Here is a 21,585-nt window from a genome sequence, read left to right on the forward strand (position 1 = left end):
CGCCCTGGGGCAGACTGACAGAATGTGCGCTCTCAGCCCCTTCGACCATCACCAGCCGCTCACTCACGCTACATTCACACAGGAAGTGTCATGTGATCAGGGAGAAAACCGTCTAAAAACCGTCTGCATGAAACCCGTTTGTTTTCTCCTCACATTGGTAAAAACACGGTTCCGTTTCTCTGATTTCTGGCCCAGTAAGACGGCGTACACTGTGGCTGGCCGGCTTCTTTCTCTAATCTCTTGTTTCGACTGTTTCCTGTGCATGTTGGAACGTCTCCCTCTAACCTGTTCTTCTGTTCTCTCCTGTCCCGCTGCAGACGACTGTGCGAGCTGTAAAATGTACCCACTACACCGAGAGAGGTACTCCCCGTCCTGCTTCTTCTGTCTCTTCATGTACTCTGTGTACTCTGTCTGTGCAGTCTGTGCATGCTCTGCGTGTTTGAAAAGCTCTTAGCTGCCGAGAAATGGAACGCTGTAGAAACTGCATTAGTTGTTTACCGTGTTTCGCCTCTGTAATGTTTTTACTGTTTGAAAAGGTCAAACCCACTGACCCAACAATGTAGTGCATGAAAGTGTCCTCATGAGATGACTAGGGCTGAAACAACGAAACGATTAATCGACAACCAATCGATTACTGAAATAGTTAGATGAAGCAAAAATGACATGCATTTTTTTTTTATTTTGATGAAAACCTACTTTGGCTTTGGCTCCCGAACATCAAGGTGTAGGACCCTCCAGAGGCTGCAGTTGTGCATAAACCTTCTATCTGGGCCTGCCTTAAACTGTTCATTGAAGCTGAAGCAGAAACGGCTGCAGTGGCTCAGAAATACATGAAGACTCATTTTCAAACAGTCTTGTTCACTGATGAGGCCGTGTAGCCCTGGATGGTCAACTCAGTGGAGTAGTGGATGGTTGGTGAATGGCCACAATGTCCCAACAAGGCTGTGACGTCAGTAAAGAGGGGGCGGAGTCATGTTTTGGGCCAGAATCATGAGGAGAGAGCTGGTCGGCCCCTTTAGGCCCCTTTAGGATCCCTGAAGGTGTGAAAAGGACCTTTGAAAAATATGTGGAGTTTCTGACTGACCACTGTCTTCTATGCTACAAAATGAAGAGCCGTGCTTTCCCGAACAAAATCCTCTTCATCATGACAACGCACCATGTCCTGCTGTAAAGAAAACCTCTGCATCACTGGCTGCTATGGGCATAAAAGGAGAGAAACTCATGATGTGGACCCCCTTCTCCCCTGACATCAACCCTGTTGAAAACCTTTGGAGCCTCAACAAAAAAAGTGAGGGTGGGAGGCAGTTTTCATCCAAACAGCAGCTCTGGGAGGCTATTCTAACATCCTGCAAAGAAATCCAAGCAGAAACTGTCCAAAAACTCACAAGTTTAATAGATTTAAGAATTTTGAAGCTGCTATCACACAAGGCCTCCTATGGTCAAATATAACTTGACCTGTTAATATTTTTTTTGATTGAAATAGCTTTTGATTTCAGTAAATATGACCTCCTAATGCTACAAATACAACAAATGACCATTTTCAGTTTATTACAAGCTTTAAAATGTATTGAAACGATGAGTTGCAGAATAATTTGGAACAGTAGATTTTGAGGTTTTTACTATATTTATTTTTGAAAAATCACTGGGAGATTTTTTCCACCTCATTTAAATGATCCTCTACCAGTTAAAGACTTGAAAATTGTGCTGACTCTCATTTGAGTTGACAACTTAGAAAATCTTAGAAAAATGTCATTTGCATAATAATTTGGAACGCAGTGTAGAAGCTACGTGGCGGCGGAGTGATCTGCTAGAAAATAGTCCCTCAAAATGCGATCATTCATGTGATGCAAGGTCAGTTATATTCGACACAGACATGTATATGGTTAGTCTGGTGTTATAAGTGATTTGCCTCAGGGTCACACTGTTTTTTATGCAGGCTAGCTGATACCATAGAAATGCGCTAGCCTTGCATTAGCCTAGCGCCACGAAACTCTTCAAACATAAGAACTGCTTCAATTACAAACAAAAAATATCTCCAGAAATCAGCAACACTCTGGATAACTAGGAAATGAGGCCCTTTGTCAAAAATCCTGAAATATCCCTTTAAGGGCCTCCAAAAACATTCACTTTAAGTATACTCCATCAACATGTCTTGACCACTTTCACCACAGCCAAGCGATTACCCGTAAGAATAACTGGTACATTAATCGATTACCAAAAATAATCGTTAGTTGCCGCCCTAGAGATGACGCTTTAGCTGAGCTGCGGCTACAACGCAAAGGCTAACCAGAAAGAAATCCTCATCCGAATCATTGAAACCCTTCGCGGCATCAATTTTTACGCAGCTACTGAGCTCTTCTGAAACATTTGACGCTTCCATCGGGGAAGTGAACAATTTGACTGTTTGCCGTCGCCACAATGGGATATGTGTCTGCGGAGTCTGCATGGCTGAGCTGTGTACTGTATCTGCCTTCGGATCAGTGCATAGTGTGGTGCTTATTATCCGGAAGAGGAGACTTCAATAGGGTCCACTGTATGTGCGTCAGAGATAAGGACGCGTCACAGTGTGCTCTCCATGAGTGTCCGGATGGAGGAGGAGGAGGTTCAGTTCAATAAATCAAGCTGGAATTGGATATTTAAAAAACTCCCTCTGGAATAACCTTCCAAATGTGTTTGAGCCCGAGCCTGTTGGAGTCTGTCGGAGCGACTTAGAGGAATGAAAACCTCGTTTGGAGAACACGGCCCTAAAGCTTAGTCACGCCGTCTGCACATGCGCCCTGTGTGTATTTCTCCCATCTTTAGCCACTGCTGTCTCCCACAAAGGAAATGACCATATTTATCAGGATATATCAGTATTCTGCTTGACGTTAAAGGGACTATACAGAGTTTAAAAATGTTCAAATTAAGTATTTTCCTCCCCTACATGTTTCAACAGTGTCCTAATGTTTAGAATGAGCCCAGACATGTTTACCACAACTGCCTCTAAAATCCTGCCAGTCTAAAAGGTAGGGCTGTGCAATTAATCGAAATTCGATTACGATTTCGATTACAACAGTAAACGATTACAAAATTAGCGTAATCGCAAAAAATCGATTATAATATTTTTTTCATTTTTTTTTTTTTTTTCTTCAATTTTTTTTTTCAATATTTTTTTTTCAAATTTTGGGATTTTTGTCACTTTTTTAATGGATTTTTGTCACTTTTTTGCTGGATTTTTGTCACTTTTTTGCTGGATTTTTGTCTTTTTTTCTGCTGGATTTTTGTCTTTTTTTAATGGATTTTTGTCACTTTTTTGATGGATTTTTGTCACTTTTTTGCTGGATTTTTGTCCTTTTTTTGCTGGATTTTTGTCATTTTTTTTGATGGATTTTTGTCACTTTTTTGCTGGATTTTTGTCTTTTTTTGCTGGATTTTTGTCATTTTTTTGATGGATTTTTGTCACTTTTTTGCTGGATTTTTGTCTTTTTTAGCTGGATTTTTGTCTTTTTTAGCTGGATTTTTGTCATTTTTTTAATGGATTTTTGTCACTTTTTTGCTGGATTTTTGTCTTTTTTTGCTGGATTTTTGTCATTTTTTTGATGGATTTTTGTCACTTTTTTGCTGGATTTTTGTCTTTTTTAGCTGGATTTTTGTCTTTTTTAGCTGGATTTTTGTCATTTTTTTAATGGATTTTTGTCACTTTTTTGATGGATTTTTTTAAAGGCAACAAATAATCGTTTGAATAATCGTGATTTCAATAATGACAAAAATAATCGTGATTATTATTTTTTCAATAATCGAGCAGCCCTACTAAAAGGTGTTCATTCGGGTCCGAAGTGCCGTCATGCACGAGCTTAATATAGAAGCTGCAGTTACACGTATGACCTGAGGTGGCAGTAGTGAGTATGAAATGGCTAACTTGCGTCTAGCCCTTTTTTTATGGGTGAAAAGTCGCTGCGTTTCTGGAGTGGGCTGTGGTGCTTTGTGAAGAGCCTCTGTGCAGACAAAGGCCTGTTATACAAATGAATAATGAAGGATTTGGGGAAATGAGCCTGTTATTTTGCTGAGAGAGACCGAAAAAACCAGCCAAGAGATGCTAACTTCATCTACCGTGCACCGTTTTAACTGTGCACGGAGAAAGGGATCCAGCTATTGCCCAATTTTCCGCTCGAGATGTGGAAGTGTCCGCAGGCTGGAAGAATAGGGAAGTAGGTTTATGTATGCACTTTGTCGTTGTTGTTGTTGTATTTACTTCTTGCAGGAATGAAAAGATAATCTAACGGCGCCGCTGAGGTACTCGGGGTCATCTGCGACTATAGACAGAAGTGTTTTCCAGTTTCGACATGCTTTACACCCAGCTTAGACATTTACGTCAATTTAGAGATTGGTTATTTCCCGTGGGCTTTGGTGGTGCAGCGGTTAATGCTGCTGCTGCACAGATAGCAGGTCCCGAGTTCGATTCCCACCTGTATGGGGCCATTTCTGTGTGCAGTTTGCAGGTTTTCCCCGTGTCTGCGTAGGTTTCCACCGGGCACTCCAGTTTTCTCCACCACTTCTTAGACATTGTTCCTCTACCGAAACTACGGGAACCATATGTTTACATACTTTATAAAAAGACACATTTGCATTTCTTTATCACTCTCTGACAAGAAAATCAGAATTAACTTTTATTTATTTTTTAGGTCAATAATAATTTTCTAAATTATTTCTATTTGCTAAATTCCAGAAGAATGAGAGATAGAATTTTCTACACATTTTTTTAAATTACTTTTAACAGTTTACATACATTTCATTAATATTTGGCACAATTGCCTTTAAACTGTATATTTTGGGTCAAACATTTGTAGACACCTTGTATGCCCATGCCTTTTGTGCTCTGCCCCCACTTCCAAACATGCCTTGGGTCATTGCCCAAGCTGTAACTTGCTGGCTGACGTCTTGAGATGCTGCTCCAATATTTCCACATAGTGTTCTTTCTTCATGATGTCATCTAATTTGTGAAGTGCACCAGTCCCTCCTGCAGCAAAACAACCCCACAGCATGATGCTGCCCCCCCGTATTTCACAGTTGGGATGGTGTTTTCAGGCTTGCAAGATTCCCCCTTTTTCCTCCAAATGGTCATTATGGCCAAAAAATGTTTTTGTTTTCTTGTTTCACAGCCTCGTCATCAGGTCTTTTGCATTTGTTCTTGGGTTGATCTTCACATTTCAGATGTTCATCTCTGAGACACAGAACCCGCCTTCTTTCTGATCTATGTGATGATTGGTCATTCCCATCATGGTTTAACCACTGAACCTGGCAGTGTCTTGAAATTATATCCAAGGATGAACCAGACTTGTGCTTCCAAGGTCATGACATCGTCACCTAGGCTTTCCCAAACTGTTTAAAGGTATAGTGATCTCAGTGTAGTTCTGGTTCTGTAAAAAGTAATAAAAAATCATTCTACTGGAATTTGACAAATAGAAATAATTTTTAAAATTCTAATTGACTTGTTATGCTGCAGTGTATATCTGCAGGCCATAAGCAGCCTTTAGTTGTGTTAATTAATTCACCGTCTAATCCCATGAATTCCCAAATCTTCCTGTTAATTCCTATGTAAAATTTATAACAGTGAAAATTGCTGAACTTTTGCAACACTAGGTCAGACAACGACCGAGCATCACAGAAAAGCGCTATATAAAACCAATGCCTTCTTCTTCTTCTCCATTTTTATTTTTATTTTTAATATTGCAGCAGCCTGGCTTTATGAGCATTTACTAAAGTAACTCTTTTACTTCATGTGCGGTTTGTTATTGCGCTGGGATGTCAACAGGAGAGTTGGCCATTGAAATAATCCTGACATTCTATATTTGCCATATCGCCCACAGCCGCTGTGCAATTTTCCAGTTGTTCCAATAGCAACTTTGATCCAGATGTGACTTATCAAATAGAAACCTGTGAGAATGAGGCGAAATACCACTAAGGGTGTTTGTTTTCCAGAGAGAGCATGGTTATCACATGGTTGTAGAGGTGGATGTCATCATGCATCATCTGTCCTGTATGTGCATGGATATGGTGTAGCCTTGGTTTAGATACATTTGCAGCATTGATTTTTCCATATTCCCATGCAATGATCTCCCTGTGGACGCACTTTCACACACACTGCTGTCAGCTGGTGGGTGTGAAGGACAGCTGTTGGTCTGATTTTCATGCAGGATGTCCATGGGAATGTGAACACTTACGGGGGAGAAATGAAAACGAGTACGTATATATACATATGTAATATATTTATGTATGTATGTACGTATATCAATAACGCACAGGCCACAGCAGACATAAATATGCAGTAGAGCGACTCATAAACCAGTCACTTCAGTGCAAATACACTCGTGTTGCAAAATGTTCTTTTTAAAATGATCATTATGATGCGTTTATTTTATTAAATGAGTACAACGTGATTTGCTTGTCATTATTTTCACTTAGGAGAGACACAGCAGATGAAAACATATTTTTTCCCCGCAGAGGTCAATTTTGATCTTGTTTTCTCCCTTAAAGGGACTGGATGGAGTTTAAAAATGTTAGTTATGTATTTTCTACACCAAACTTGCGCCAGCAGCTCCTCCAGACTCCACTCTTTACATCTGGACTTTTTACACTGTGATTTTTCAGTATGTAATTCCTGCCTTATTTATTGAGCCCAGAAACAAGGCATCATTTGCCCCCACTTCCAAACATGCCTTGGGTCATTGCCCAAGCTGTAACTTGCTGGCTGACGTCTTGAGATGCTGCGCCAATATTTCCACATAGTGTTCTTTCTTCATGATGTCATCTATTTTGTGAAGTGCACCAGTCCCTCCCACAGCAAAACAACCCCACTGCATGATGCTGCCCCCCCGTATTTCACAGTTGGGATGGTGTTCTCAGGCTTGCAAGATTCCCCCTTTTTCCTCCAAGTGGTCATTATGGCCAAAACATTTTTTTGTTTTCTTGTTTCACACAGTTTCAGCCTCGTGTGAAACTGTGTGATCAACACATCTGAAATGTGTTGATCTTCACATTTCAGATGTTCATCTCTGGGACACAGATTTATTGAGCCCAGAAACAAGGCAACATTTTTCTCTTATAAATAGCTTCTATCAAAAACTAAACAAAATCCAAAATCCCACTGAAAAAAAAATTCAACACTGGGGGACCGGATTAGACCCCGGTACCAGATGCTACCCACCCTCGTCATATTACGCTTTATATTAGCGTTTCCTGTGTAGGGCTGGGTAATGTTAAAAAGCAGGTACTGGTACTGTTCAGGGACAGCATTAAAGGAACAGGCCACCACACTGAGATATGTTCTTACCTGAGCTCCCATTTTTCACACATTTCTTGTAATTGGACCCAATATTGTAAATGTGCAGATCTTCCACACATTATCGTTCTGTTTTCTGATTCTCTATATGACACATTTTTTAGCATAGGTGTCGGAAAGAGTGTCGTTCAAGCATCGATATCGGAAACCAAGCCTCGATGAAATACTGGTGACGTACCCGGCCCTGTTCCCGTGTGTCTGTCCTCCCAAACTGCAGACCAAAGTCTTCCAAAACCATTCAGTACCAAGGCCGTGGGAACCCAGGGTGCTGAGGGCGCTGCAGCACCCCCTGGTGGATAGTTTGTGAACTGCAGGCAATATTAACCCCTTAACTCCCACCTGAACCGAGCACATTTTCTCCAGCTTGACCCCAGTCCAAAAGCTTCGGGAAAAAAGGTGTGAAAATAGCAACAAAACTGAGACGAAAACAAGGATGAAAATGTGAGAAAAGTGAGGAAACATTGACGAAAAAGTGACAAAAAATGTACAAAAAATGACAAAAATGTACAAAAATGTGACAAAAAAGTGAGAAAAATGTGATGAAAAATTGAGAAGAAATGGACGAAAAAGTGATAAGAATTTGACAAAAAAATGCGAATAATTTGACGAAAAAATGACAAAAATGGACAAAAATTTGACAAAAAACGGAGAAAAATTTGACGAAAAATTGCGGGGGAAAAAAGGACGAAATAGTGATAAGAATTTGACAAAAAAAATGTGAAGAATTTGACGAAAAAGTGACAAAAAATTGACAAAAAATGGACAAAAATTTGACAAAAAAATGCGAATAATTTGACGAAAAATTGACAAAAAAATGACAAAAAATGGACAAAAATTTGACAAGAAAAATGTGAATAATTTGACGAAAAAATGACAAAAATTGACAAAAATTTGACAAAAAAAATGCAAATAATTTGACGAAAAAGTGACAAAAAAGTCACGAAAATTTGACAAAAATGAGACGACCGCCCAACAAAAAAAGTGATTAAAAAAAATCTGATGTGAGGAAAAAGATCCATTTAGTTTTGTAGGTCTTTCAAATGAGGCGTTACACTGGCCTACACGATTTGGGTAAAGCTGAACTGGAGAAAATGCTCTCGGTTCAGGCGGGAGTTAAGAGGTTAATAAATAGGATTTATGCACAGAAAAAGTATTTTGGGGGTAACTAAAACATCTTCCCACGGCTCTGATTCGTGCTGTGTAGTATAACTATTAAAGCTCTTTTCTCTGGACACTGGGCAGACTGTAGCCGAGGGAAGGGATGGACTGTGAGGAAAGAGAAGAGAAATGATCGAGTTGAATAGGTTCAGTGGAGCGGGGGGGTGAATAAACAGTAATCCAGCTTTTTATTAGACAGTGCTGGAGGAGAAAGATAGGACAGTAAGACTTACTCCTTGGCTTCACCCAGCTTTGCGTAATCCGGTTTCCTCTTCCACAACAGAGAGCTTGCTCGTCTGCAGTTTGTTGCACGGCAGATAGAACCTGCAATTGACCTTTCGGGAAACACTACTCCAAAATGTTCATTGCCAAATCACACCTCATGGCAACCGTTGCTATCCATCATTCTCCGGATCTCCTGACGAAGACGATAGCGCAGTGCGGCCTCTGAAAGCCCAAAACAAAACAGCCTGCAGCTTGTAAGCCAAGGTAAGACTGCTCTACCGTCTGCCGAGAGTTTCATGAGCTGTGGTTGCTGCACATCGTGAAAAAAGCTGGACTATCTGGCGCTGTGAGAGGCTCTGCTCATGCAGCTCGACAACCCAAGCACCATCCAAACCTTCGCGTCAGGACAAAGGTATGACGGAGTGAAAACCAGACAGAAAAATGACTCTGAATCCACAAATTTGTCCTTTTTAAAGGCACGTGGTCCTGCAAAAGGAGACTATTACGGTTTAATTTCATCTTTTTTTTGCCTCACTCCATTGTCTTCTCGTAGCATATTGAAGTTCTACTTGGAGCCTTGTTATGATGCAAACATGCCATTTTTCAACTGGTCTTAAACGTTTGATCGAGATCCTCAATAGCATCTAGTTTTACTTTGTATATTTAGAATTTGAGTATGAATTATGGAGACCAGGGGTGTCCAAACTTTTTTCATGGGGGGCCGCATACTGAAGCGTACTCGGGGTGAAGGGCCATAGTTCGGTCCCGCGAAACCTTCGACTAGCAGAGGTTTAAATTGTGCCACGACATCTTTATTTATGCGTAAAACCTTCATGCCAGCTCTGACTCACAATAAAATGTTAGTCGTTTGGCTAGAATTGTGTAGAATTACTAGTCTCGCCAACCAGACTCCGCTTCTTTACAGAAGAGGCTCTGGCAACCCTCCATTGTGCGCTTTCAAAGGAAGTGACGCAGCGATATGGAGCCTACCGACCAATCAGAGCAGCTCCTGAACGGGCGTCAGGTTGTTGCGCCTTTGTTTTGTAGTTTTTCAACACAAGCGACCACTTCACGTAATGCTCCGGTTTGCTTGTATTCTTAAGTTTTTCTGACATAAACGACAGAAGTCATTTACTGAACTCCGTGTGGCAGGAGCGCCATTGTTAATGTCCCAATGATACAACTTTCTTGTGGCTGTTTCTGTCGTCACATCCGCTATGTTCTCATTGGCTGCTGCGCTTCGGTTGTCCTACATTAGTCCCGCCTCCAGCAGTAGCTTTTCTACGACAGGGTCGCCAGACTAGTCTCCTGTTTATTAATTAATAAACATCGGAGATTAGTCTGGATGCCAGGCTATAGAATTATGACATTTCAAATAAAAAGGACAATCTGATGATGTGTACCGATTCAGCAAGAAGGCCGAGGGCCACCAAATATTGGTCTGAGGGCCACATTTGGCCCCCGGGCCGCACTTTGGACACCCCTGATGTAGACTGTCCCCAGTTTGGGACCTGCAAAGTCGCCCTCATTGCCTTGACTGGTGCATATCTCCCCCACCTCACCCCCCTCCTGCAGCATTCACACGGCCCATGCGAGTGTCCTGCCCGGTAGCGTTGCCGGATCTAACTTTTTTCCCGCTCAGGAATGCGCCCGCACGCTGCTCGCGGGTCGAAAGTCAGAGGGAAGGGAGTTTAAAACACATTATAGGCCGGAACAAATCCTGTTCCTGAGTTGGGACGGCCCCGAGAGACGCCTCACGGAGCCGGGGCGTACGTACGCACTGGAAATGTATGGCCTGCGCGAACACTTAGCTCGGCCTATTTTCGACTGCTGAGGCTATGTTTAGACTCTTTCTAACTAGGACAAACAAGTGCATGTGTTCCTGTGGTTTGCAGCTCCAAAACCGTATCCAGGCCCAGAGCGCTTCAACGACCGACGTGGGCTGAGGCAGGACGGCCATGACGGTTTAGTTTGGGCCGAGGGAGTCAGAGGGATTGTTCCATGGCTCTCAAAAAGTGCCCTACTAAAAACAGGGAAAAAAGACATTTTGTCTTGTTTTAAGGAAAAAATTCTGCCAATGGGGTCAGCATTTTTTTCTTGCTAAGAATTCTTATTTCTAGAATATTTTTCTTATCATAAAACAAGAAAGAAACACTAAATTTAAGCAAATAAATAGCTAGAATTAAGCAAAATGTCCGCAAAAAATTGAATAATTTAAGGAAAACATTCTTTTTTAGTGAAAAATTGTGGGATATTTTACTTAAATGTTGCTTGATTTAAGTAAAATGTTCTAAATTGAACACATTTTTTAGCAAAATGTTCTTAATAAATACTAATATTTAAGGAAAATATTGCCCACTCCCCGGGACCCGTCTCCATGATGTGGAGCCAGGCTGATGGTCAGAATCACCTGCTGGAGGATTCACCTATTGTACATGTTTTTAGTGGTAGACATGGGGAGAACATCCACACAGAAAGGCCCCGTCCTGGTGGGAATCGAACCCAGGACCTTCGAGCTGTGAAGCTGAGGCTCTAACCGCTGTGCCACCGAGCCGCCCACTTTAAAGAAAGGAATGTATTATCTCTCTGTGAGAATCAGTTCTTACATTAAGAGTTGTTGATCTTAGTTTTTCTTAAAATAAGAAAAAATATTCTCTAATTGAAGAAGATTCAAAAAGTTTTTCTTTCTTGTCACAAGAAAAATTATCATGTTTTTAGCAAATATATCTGAACAAGAAATGGCTAGATTTTATTTCCTAAAACAAGATTTTTTTTCTCAAGAAAACTTTGCTCGGCAAGACATTATTACTTTTTAGGGGAAAAATAAGAACTTATTTCTTAAAGTAAGACATTTTTTACTTGCTTAGAATCCACTTTTTGCAGTGTACTGTACTGCAGCCACTCCCAAAGTCACCTCAGCCCCCTTATCAGTCTGGAATTCTTTAGGGGCCCCCCAATAAAAAAAATATACTCTATTCAAAGGCATCTTCTTATTGATTTACAGCTAAAATTACATTAAAAGCAACATCTTGCATTGACTCTGGGGGAATACAGGGACGATGTAGCAAATGTGATAATAAAGCAGCGCTGCTCTGTCCAATGTCATTTAATCCCAATGGCCTCAGTGTGGAGCTGGACCTGATGCCCGACGCAGAGAGCGTTATCAACTGTTTCCCCGATGCACAGGACTAGAGGTCGTGAAAAAAAATAATGCATAGCTGAAAAAACGGCTGCATAAAATGGTTCAAAAATAATCATATTTGGTCGTAGCTCCTTTAGTCCAAATGTCCAAAAGATCCAGTGTCGCATTAGCCTTTCACCAAGATCTTACACTGGTGATGGGGTTAAGATCTGGGCTCTTTAGCAATGTGAGCCCCATGAATCCTGGCGTCATCATCTTGGAATATGCCATCAGGGAAGGAGGAATCCACTGATGGAATAACCTGGTCATTCAGGATGGTCATCTCATTCCTTACTGTTGCTGAACCTAAAAGTACAAGCCTGTGTTGCCTCATTATTCATTCACTCCATATTCAGTGGTGGCAATCTGTTATTGTAGAAATCGGAGTGCCCACAACCTACGCAGACACTTTGGACTAGATACTACAGGATTAGAAAGAGGGAGTTAGTATGTAAAGGGGAGGCACTGCAGGCAAAAGTCAATCATTTTCAATTGGTCTCTAAACTTATAAACTTTAACCTGGAAAGAATAAGACCTAATCATTACTACAACGTGTTTGATTATTGTGATGATTCAATGATTTATTGAGTTTTTGATTTTCGAAAAAATCCCCTCTGAAAAAGTCTTTGTAATATATCAACAAAACATAAGTTCAAACCTGGCTCCACCCATTATTTAGATTTTGTTGATGAAAATAAAGGGACATTTTGAGCATTTTTAGGCATATTTAGGTAGGGCTGTGCAATTAATCGAAATTCGATTACGATTTCGATTACAACAGTAAACGATTACAAAATTAGCATAATCGCAAAAAAATCGATAATCCTTTTTTTTTTCAATTTTATTTTATTTTTTTCAATTTTTTTCTTTTTTTAATTTTTTTTTTTCACATTATTTTTTCTAATTTTTAATTTTTGGGATTTTTGTCACTTTTTTGTTTGATTTTTGTCTTTTTCTGATGGATTTTTGTCTTTTTTTTGCTGGATTTTTGTCACTATTTTTGATGGATTTTTGTCTTTTTTCTGCTGGATTTTTGTCATTTTTTTACTGGATTTTTGTCATTTTTTTGTTGGATTTTTGTCATTTTTTTGATGGATTTTTGTCACTTTTTTTGATGGATTTTTGTCTTTTTTTGCTGGATTTTTGTCATTTTTTTGTTGGATTTTTGTCATTTTTTTGATGGATTTTTGTCACTTTTTTGATGGATTTTTTTAAAGGCAACAAATAATCGTTTGAATAATCGTGATTATTATTTTTTCAATAATTGAGCAGCCCTATATTTAGGCTCTATTCTGCAGACCCTGAATGATCTTATGGAGAGGCAAATGTAACAAGTGATTTTTTATGTCTGTAATCTATCTAAAATGATATCTCTAAATGCCAAAGTTTCCTCAATGACCTGGAGTGTCATTAGCCGGACTTTTCATCCAAAGATCAGCAGCCCAGTGTGAGTGAAGGGGCTACGAGTGCACAGGCACATGTTAAGAAGAGACTGTGCTTCCATCTCCTCCCTCTGCGGTGCCAGACACTTGAAACACTGTAGCCCGTGTGGAGAGGCCCGGTCTGTGGGTCCAGATGGAGAGCTCATCCTCAGGCCCAGCCCGGCACTGGAGCCAGGACGACTGCGGAGACAGAGACGAGATCTTTGTTTAATCTGACGGAGACTGCAGTGCAAATACCCCGAACGTCTAATGGTGCTTTCTTTGTGATGAGCCTGTGCCGTCTCTGCTGTCTCTGTGCCGTCTCTGTGCTGTCTCTGTGCTGTCTCTGTGCTGTCTGAAAGTCCAAAGGCATCACTGCTCTGTCTCTGCTGCGCCGCCGCATGGTTTCACTTTGCATTTCGTATAGTGACTAAACAGCCTTTTACTGCGGCCGACATGAAGCTCGCTCACTTCGGAGCCAAGAGCATTGACTTGGATAAACGGGTGAAGGACGGAGAGAGGAGAGAGAATGAGGCGTGTGAAGGTCGGACACGGACTGAGCGTGTGCCGGCTTTAAAGACGCACATGTGCTGCTGAATACTGCCCCGGATGGTTCGCCCTCTGTTAAGTTCTTAAATTTAAGAAACACAAATATTAAGCCCTGATTTGGCATTTTGAGGCCATGGTTCTCCACCGGAAAAAGGTGGTTTCCCCTCTTCAGGTCGGTGGGGAGTCCTTACCTCAAGTGGAGGAGTTCAAGTATCTCGGGGTCTTGTTCTCAGTGAGGGGCGGATGGAGCGTGAGATGGACAGACGGATCGGTGCGGCGTCAGCAGTGATGCGGTCGCTGTATCGGTCTGTCGTGGTGAAGAGGGAGCTGAGTCGGGGCAAAGCTCTCGATTTACCGATCGATCTACGTTCCCACCCTCACCTACGGTCATGAGATTTGGGTCATGACCGAAAGGACAAGATCGCGAATACAAGCGGCCGAAATGACTTTCCTTCGCAGGGTGGCTGGGCGCACCCTTCGAGATCGGGTGAGGAGCTCAGTTACCCTGGAGGAGCTCGGAGTAGAGTCGCTGCTCCTCCACGTCGAAAGGAGCAGCTGAGGTGGCTCGGGCATCTGTTCCGGATGCCTCCTGGTCGCCTCCCGCGGGAGGTGTTCCAGGCATGTCCTAGTGGGACAAGGCCTCGTGGAAGACCCAGGACACGGTGGTGGGACTATGTCTCCGAGCTGGCCTGGTGTCGCCTCGGGGTCAGAACAGCTGGAGGAGGTGTGTGTGGACCGGGAAGTTTGGGCATCTCTGCTGAGACTGCTGCCCCCGCGACCCGGCCCCGGATAAAGCAGAAGAAAATGGATGGATTTGGCATTTTGAATAGTGACTAGTGGGAAGAATTTTGCTTCAGGGACGAAAATGGCGTGCAGCGTGAATTGCATTGTCTAAATGTCCTCATAATTAAAGGGATGTTTCAGGATTTTTGACATAGGACCTCATTTCCTAGTTATCCAGAGTGTTGCTGATTTCTGGAGATATTTTTTTTGTAATTCATGTAGAGTTTTGTGGCGCTAGGCTAGTACATTTCTATGGTATACGCTAGCCTGCATTAAAAACAGTGTGACCCGCTCCACAGAGCACCTGAGGCAAATCACTTATAACACCAGACTAACCATATAAATGTCTGTGCCGATAGAATCATTTTTGGAATATAACTGACCTTACATCACATGAATGACCGCATTTTGAGGGACTATTTTCTAGCAGATCACTCCGCCGCTGCATAGCTTATACAACCACGAAGCTGATGCTGCTCAAATACAAGGTCTTTTAAATAAAAAATGGTTCAAATTATTCTATGGACACAGACATTTATATGGTTAGTCTGGTGTTATAAGTGATTTGCCTCAGGTGCTCTGTGGAGCGGGTCAGACTATTTTTAATACAGGCTGGCTGATATCGTAGAAGTGCGATAGCCTTGCACTAGCCTAGCACCACAAAACTCTTCAAATATAAGAACTGCTTGAATTGCAAAAAAAAATATCTCCAGGTTCCAGCAACACTCTGGATGACTAGGAAATGAGGCCCTATGTCAAAAATCCCGAAACATCCCTTTAATGCAGCAGTTGAACATAGCCAGGCTGAAATACAATGGATGATACACAGAATTTTGCACAAACTTCAACTCGACAGTGTCTCTGAAGAGGAGGGTGAGCTCCACAACACAAACACTGCCAGGCTCTCGTTGAGCACTACTGTAGCGAGGCTCTGGTGTGGTAAATCAAAGGTAAACATGAGGCGCTCCCTCTGTGTGTGTGCTGAGAGAGGACGAGGCACAGCAGCTCTCTCTCCTCATTTTAATCTCTATCGCTTTATTTATTATCATTGACCGCCATCAGACTGATACAGCGACAAAAGCCTCAGATCGCTCACGCCATTTTTGCTGAATTCATTATGCAAATTACCTGTGCGTATTTGCAGACCCGTTCATGATAAAAGCTCAATTTCAGAGACTAGTCAGAAGTAGGGCTGCTCGATTATTGAAAAAATAATAATCACGATTATTTTTTGTCATAATTGAAATCACGATTATTCAAACGATTATTTGTTGCCTTTAAAAAAATCCATCAAAAAAATGACAAAAATCCAGCAAAAAAGTGACAAAAATTCAGCAAAAAAGTGACAAAAATCCATCAAAAAAGTGACAAAAATCCAGCAAAAAAAGACAAAAATCCAGCAAAAAAGTGACAAAAATCCATTAAGAAAGTGACACAAATCCAGCAGAAAAAAGACAAAAATTCATCAAAAAAGTGACAAAAATCCATCAAAAAAGTGACAAAAATCCATCAAAAAAGTGACAAAAATCCATCAAAAAATTAAAATCGATTTTTTGCGATTATGCTAATTTTGACATAGTTTACTGTTGTAATCGAAATCGTAATCGAATTTCGATTAATTGCACAGCCCTAGTCAGAAGTGGCTCTAGCGAGAATGAGAACGGTTTTTGTCTTGCAGACCCTTTAGTGGAGTTCTGTGTAGATTTATCGCAGTTTATTTAATCAATCAATCATCAATACTCCCTAAACTGTACATTTTACTGCAAATATATAGCGTTTCCTTTCAAAATAATGTGCAGATTTATGTCTAGGATGTAATAATATTGTGTTTTTAAAGAGTTGTTTCTTTCTGTGAAGCACTTTGGTCTTCGTTGTGTTGTTATAAAGATTGATAGTATCATTATTAATGGCCTTATATAAACCTTGATAGTTTGTACCCTGGGCCCAAAGTCTGAGGCAGTGTGCGTTTAGTAAGAACAAACGCTCCTGACGTGAGGAGGAGGGGCTTTAGCCTGAGCGCTTCGAAAGTTTGCAGTTGAGATCTGGCTGGAAAAAGCCATTAGTAATTATTGTAATTATCGTAATAATAAACCTGTAATTATCTAAGGAGGATCACATCTGTCATTCAAGATACTCAGGGGTCAATACGCTTTGTGCGCTTCATGAAAGTCACAAGTGCAGCTGGGTAAAGTAGTTTTCAAGTTTAGTTACTGTAAATTCTCTAATACTGGCCTGTATTCCATTAGCGGCCGGGTCTCTGACAGAGGCTGCGTTCGAGGCTGACGGAGGCAAATTAAAGCCGGTCTCTAAAACAGGCCGGGGCTTTTAGTAGAAACTATAGCGGTAGAAATATTCCCCGTTTGGAATTTGTCTCATACTCGTGTAAATGAAAACTCACGTGCAGATTTGAGTGCAGACTCACAGATTTAGCCACTTTTCAAACCTCCTGTGACTATATTTGGAAACAGGGCAAATAACAAATGTTGTGTGACCCTCCAGGGTTTTAATAAAGTCACCATTGCGTCTTCAAAGCACGTCCAGCTGCTCCGTGTGCAGGTCAGTCCCACGCCTCAAAATAACTCCTCCCATCAGCGCGAGCGTCTCGTCTTCTCTCGGGTCAGTCTCATGATCGATCACAAACACAAACGCTCCGTCTAAACTCGCCTTTTACACAAGATAACAACAAATAATCCGGTCCGCGGTAAAAACGAAACAGAAACCTGCAGTGACATTGATGTCAATGTTCCGCTAACAGTAACGAAACACTTCCTGTTGTCCCGACAAAATAAAAGGAGTCAATGTTCCAGCTGCTGGGAGAGGGTTTGAAATGTTAATTAATAAAGGAACCTAATATTTTAGGTGCAAATGGACACAAATCTAGAAATAAAGGCCTGTCTCTAATTGTGGCCTGGTTCCAATAAAGGCCTGGTCCTAGATGCCCTTGAGTAAATAAAGGCCCGGGCCTATATTAGAGCATTTACGGTAGTTTTAAATTATGGCACAGCAGGTCCAGCTTCCACTGCTGCAGATTCCAGAAAATCCCCTACAGAGAGCAACCCTGACCCTGCTGCGCCCAGAGCCAGACCCAGGGTCAGGCCCAGACCCACACCCAGGGTCAGGCCCAGACCCAGACCCAGGGTCAGGCCCAGACTAAGGCCCAGACTGCTGTGTGCGCTCAAATCATTTAGAACTTCACAGCAGCCTGGACACAATGGCTGAAATTTTTGCAAGGATTTGGGAGCAATCACAGAACGAGGAGGGACGACAAGACGATCACGAACTATTCGACATACGGAAACTTGTAGTTTGTTTACGGAAAAAAAATGGATCAAGCTTTAGGCCGTGTTCTAAATAGTTTAGCTCTACAGTTTACAGCAGGTACGTCATACATCATCTGATACGATGATACGATTGGCTGTGGCTACTGCAGACACATGAGAGACATTCAGGCCAATAAACGGCTTTGGACGATCATAAACCACACCTCTCCTACCAGAAAAAGAATTGGTGGTCCCCAGGCTAAATATCACTTGTGATTTTAGTCTGGTGTTAGTCAGGCCCATACCTCAGGCTCAGGCAGATGCTAATTGTGTTTCCATCCAAGAAAATCTGCATGACAAAAGTGAACTTCCATGCATTTCCATCAAAGCGTTCATGTGAAGGATGGGCCGCGGTCACCGTGGTCGAGCAGTCGGCTCTGTGGCACAAAGGCAGCATTTACCCATCAGAGGTGCAAGCTAGAGCTGGAAACGGGCTCAAAAAATCAAGCCCGACCCGACTCGAGCCCGTAGGCATAAAACCCGATCCCGACCCGAGCCCGAACAATTAACTTGAATTGTTGGCCCGAGCCCGAGAAAAACCCGACGTAAATAATTATTTATTTAATGCCTGGTTAGAGCGCAATGCATTCATTTCAGCAGCAGAAGCGCCAGGAGAGGAGCGCTCAGCGCAGCTCTTCTTCCTATACTTTTGTCAAGAATGAGACATTTTGAGATAAACATTTTTAGATTTGTTTTATTCACGACAAAAAGGCCATGTTTGAACTTTGAACACACACGTAAAATAAGTTCTCCGTTAACATCGTATCGGGTACAAAAGGCATCTAATAGCCTACACCTTGCCTCGGTGTGCACAAACAGGCATATGCGCCTATAAAAACGAGTCTTTGTTTACCAAATTAAACCCAGAACAATTCTAGATTAAGATTATTATACATCGCAATAACGAAATAACACAAAAAGTTACACAAAACTGACATTATATCCACGATTCACAACGTCGATAGTGTTTCCCTTTACATGGCGCGTGCGTGCGTGCGTGAAATTTCGGCCTAGTTAATGTTAAAATGTCCACAACATATCTACACTTTCGTTTGGTGTCTAAGGTGTATTAAATTGTGAACAGAAAGAGAACAAAAGGATAATACTTTTCAGTGATTGCTCCACAATCACTGAATTCGAATAGGCTATTCCCAACATGCCAATAAAAAGTATTTCAAACGAAATTAAATGAAATTAACACCAATTCTAAATTAAGATGGGTGTTTGGCAATAACGAAATTATAGACAAAGGCTCATTTGCCTCGGCACTTCTCTCTCCACAGTCCAGCCTCAACGTGACGGTGCAGGTGCACATGCAGCTGAAAGTTAATAAAAGAACAGTGTCATCATAAGCCTACAAACTTGATCTCTACATTATGCTTTTAAATTATACTTTCAAAAACCTTTACTCACCAAGGCTACAAGTTTTTGTGGAGGAAAATTATTGAATCCACTGTTGACGGCTTCAGCGCGGTTCTGCGCTGACTGATGGTGCGTCCAGCAGCACTGAACACCCTTTCGCTGCTGCTGCTACTGGCCGGGATGCATAGCACTGATCGGGCTAACTTTGTCAATTTTGGGAAGGATGCTTTGTTGATCTTCCACCAGTCAAGAACATCCATATCATTTTCCATGACAGCCATTTCGGTGTAGCGATTGACCTCGTCATCTTCCCAGTCAGCTTGCTGTACATTTTCCCATTCGGCAAAATGCGCTTTTTTTGCTGGAGGAGGTGGAGGTTCCGCTTCGACCTCAGGCTCAGGGAGCGCCACAAAGTCCACATCTGTAGGCCCCCTATCTTCATCCATGGCACGCAGAAGAGTGCGGACATGAGCATATAATGCATTCCTGTCTGAGGGTGACAGCATTCTCATCTGGTTAAATTTTGGCCAGAGGAAAGTGGCGATCTTGTGGAGGTCCTGGAGCACCACTTTACGCATGAGCCAGTCTTCGTGCCGTTTACGCACGAAAGCTTGCTGAGGGGAGTCAAGCGCATTAGGTTGACAGTGGCGTTTCAATTTCTCACTCCAGAGACACACACGATTAAGTGTTGGATATTTGTCTCCCTCAAGCTCCCGCTGGGCTTCATAGAATGGCTTCAGAAAGTCTATCAAAAAGCTCAGTGTGTCAGGTGCTATTTTGTCCAAGCGTGCGCTCTCCCCGCGCATCTCCAGCTTCTCATGGAGCTCCTGATAAACGGCCTGGATAGAAGTCAGCGTGAGGTACACTGTACTGAAACGGGTGTCTCCCATTTGCAGCAACGTTGTTGTAAGTTGTGCAGCCAGCCCCGACTGTTTCACGTACTTTACTAACGCTTTAGCAGCGGTTAGTGTGTCTCCTATGTCTGGAGCACCATCGGCTTTGGATAACTCAGCGATGTCGAGTCCATGGCGCAGCACCGTATTGAGGACATGGTCAATGCAGTTCAATCTCTGATATGGCCGCAGAGCTAATTTAATGTTTGCTCCCTCATCAGTTACCCATACAATTTTGTTGAGAGAGGAGGCGTGAAGTCCAAACTTAGTCACCAGCAGTTTCAATATCTCCCGTCTGATATTTTCTCCTGTTTTTGCCTCCTCCAAAGGGAACATTGCAGTCGTCAGGGTTTTATTCACCAGTTCCATATCTTCGTTAATGAAATGGCATGTGATTGTCAAATAACTAATCTTCCGGTAATCATCTGTCCACATGTCTGTGGTCATTGCTACGGTGAAATCCTTCAGCAGAGTATTAAGTGTCTGCACTAAAGCTGCCCTCTTTTCTTCTGCCATGTCAATGCACCTGCTCGCAATTATCTTATGGCAGGGAATAACACCATCTACGGGAACTCTCCCGTACGCAGCCCCGACATTAATTAGTTCTTGCGCAATCTCTGCAAATCCTTCGCCATTTACGACATTAAAAGGCCTAATGTCCTTACAGCAAAAGCTGACACACTTCTCTGTCACCGTTTGTTTTACTTTTAAAGGTATGGGTCTTGTCGATGCTGTAACAAATGCTTTTATTGTGGGTTGATGATCCTGGGCAAGTTTTGAAGTTGAACAGCTCCGATCAACATGTCTTGTCAGCGATGAATTTCCTGTTTTTTTGCTGTCATACTTTAACAAAGCGTCGCATTTTTTGCATTTAACGTAACCCACTGGCTTATTATTTTCATTGTGTACATGGTCAAAATTCTTCCACACCTCAGATCTTGCTTTCGTCGCTGGGTCAGCCAAAATGTAGTCACCAGAGGCTAGCCTCCGTTTCACCTCCTCAGCATCCATTTTGGCACCTTTCTCACGCTGATTGAGACGCATCATATGACCGCTCATTTACCGCGAAAGTCATAGCGCAAGCCCGAGACCGGCCCGGGCCCGACTAAAATGGTAAAAATTATGCCCGAACCGGCCCGAACCCGTCGGGTCCCGACGGGTCCCGTCGGGTTCGGGCAAAGATTTCCAGCTCTAGTGCAAGCTTTTCCTCTTCTCATTTATTGACCTTGTCTGTTATTGAGAACGTTTTTGAAATAATATACATTTCAGCTTGGTGCGGATAGCCTGAGACCCCCTTTCTTATTGTAGGTTTTCACAAAACGACGACAAGTCACGAACGCCACACATCCACATTGGCGACCGAAGATCACGAATG

General features: G+C 42.2%; 1 protein-coding gene across 3 annotated transcripts in view; it reads left to right on the forward strand.

Moving 5' to 3' along the window:
• LOC306981356 (homer protein homolog 3-like) overlaps nt 1-21,585 on the forward strand; it is a 112,158-nt gene that overhangs the window by 13,389 nt on the left and 77,184 nt on the right. For 2 of the 3 annotated variants that reach the window (XM_079580949.1, XM_079580950.1), the window contains exon 1: nt 323-360. The exons of the other annotated variant lie outside the window; for it this stretch is intronic. In XM_079580949.1, the coding sequence (XP_079437075.1) occupies nt 338-360 (23 nt within the window). In that variant the 5' untranslated portion in view covers nt 323-337. Of the gene's footprint in view, nt 1-322; nt 361-21,585 lie in introns of those variants that run through there. 3 annotated transcript variants of the gene reach the window in all.

The sequence above is a fragment of the Gobius niger genome, assembly GCF_951799975.1.
Source record: "Gobius niger genome assembly, chromosome: 22".
Taxonomy (NCBI): domain Eukaryota; kingdom Metazoa; phylum Chordata; class Actinopteri; order Gobiiformes; family Gobiidae; genus Gobius; species Gobius niger.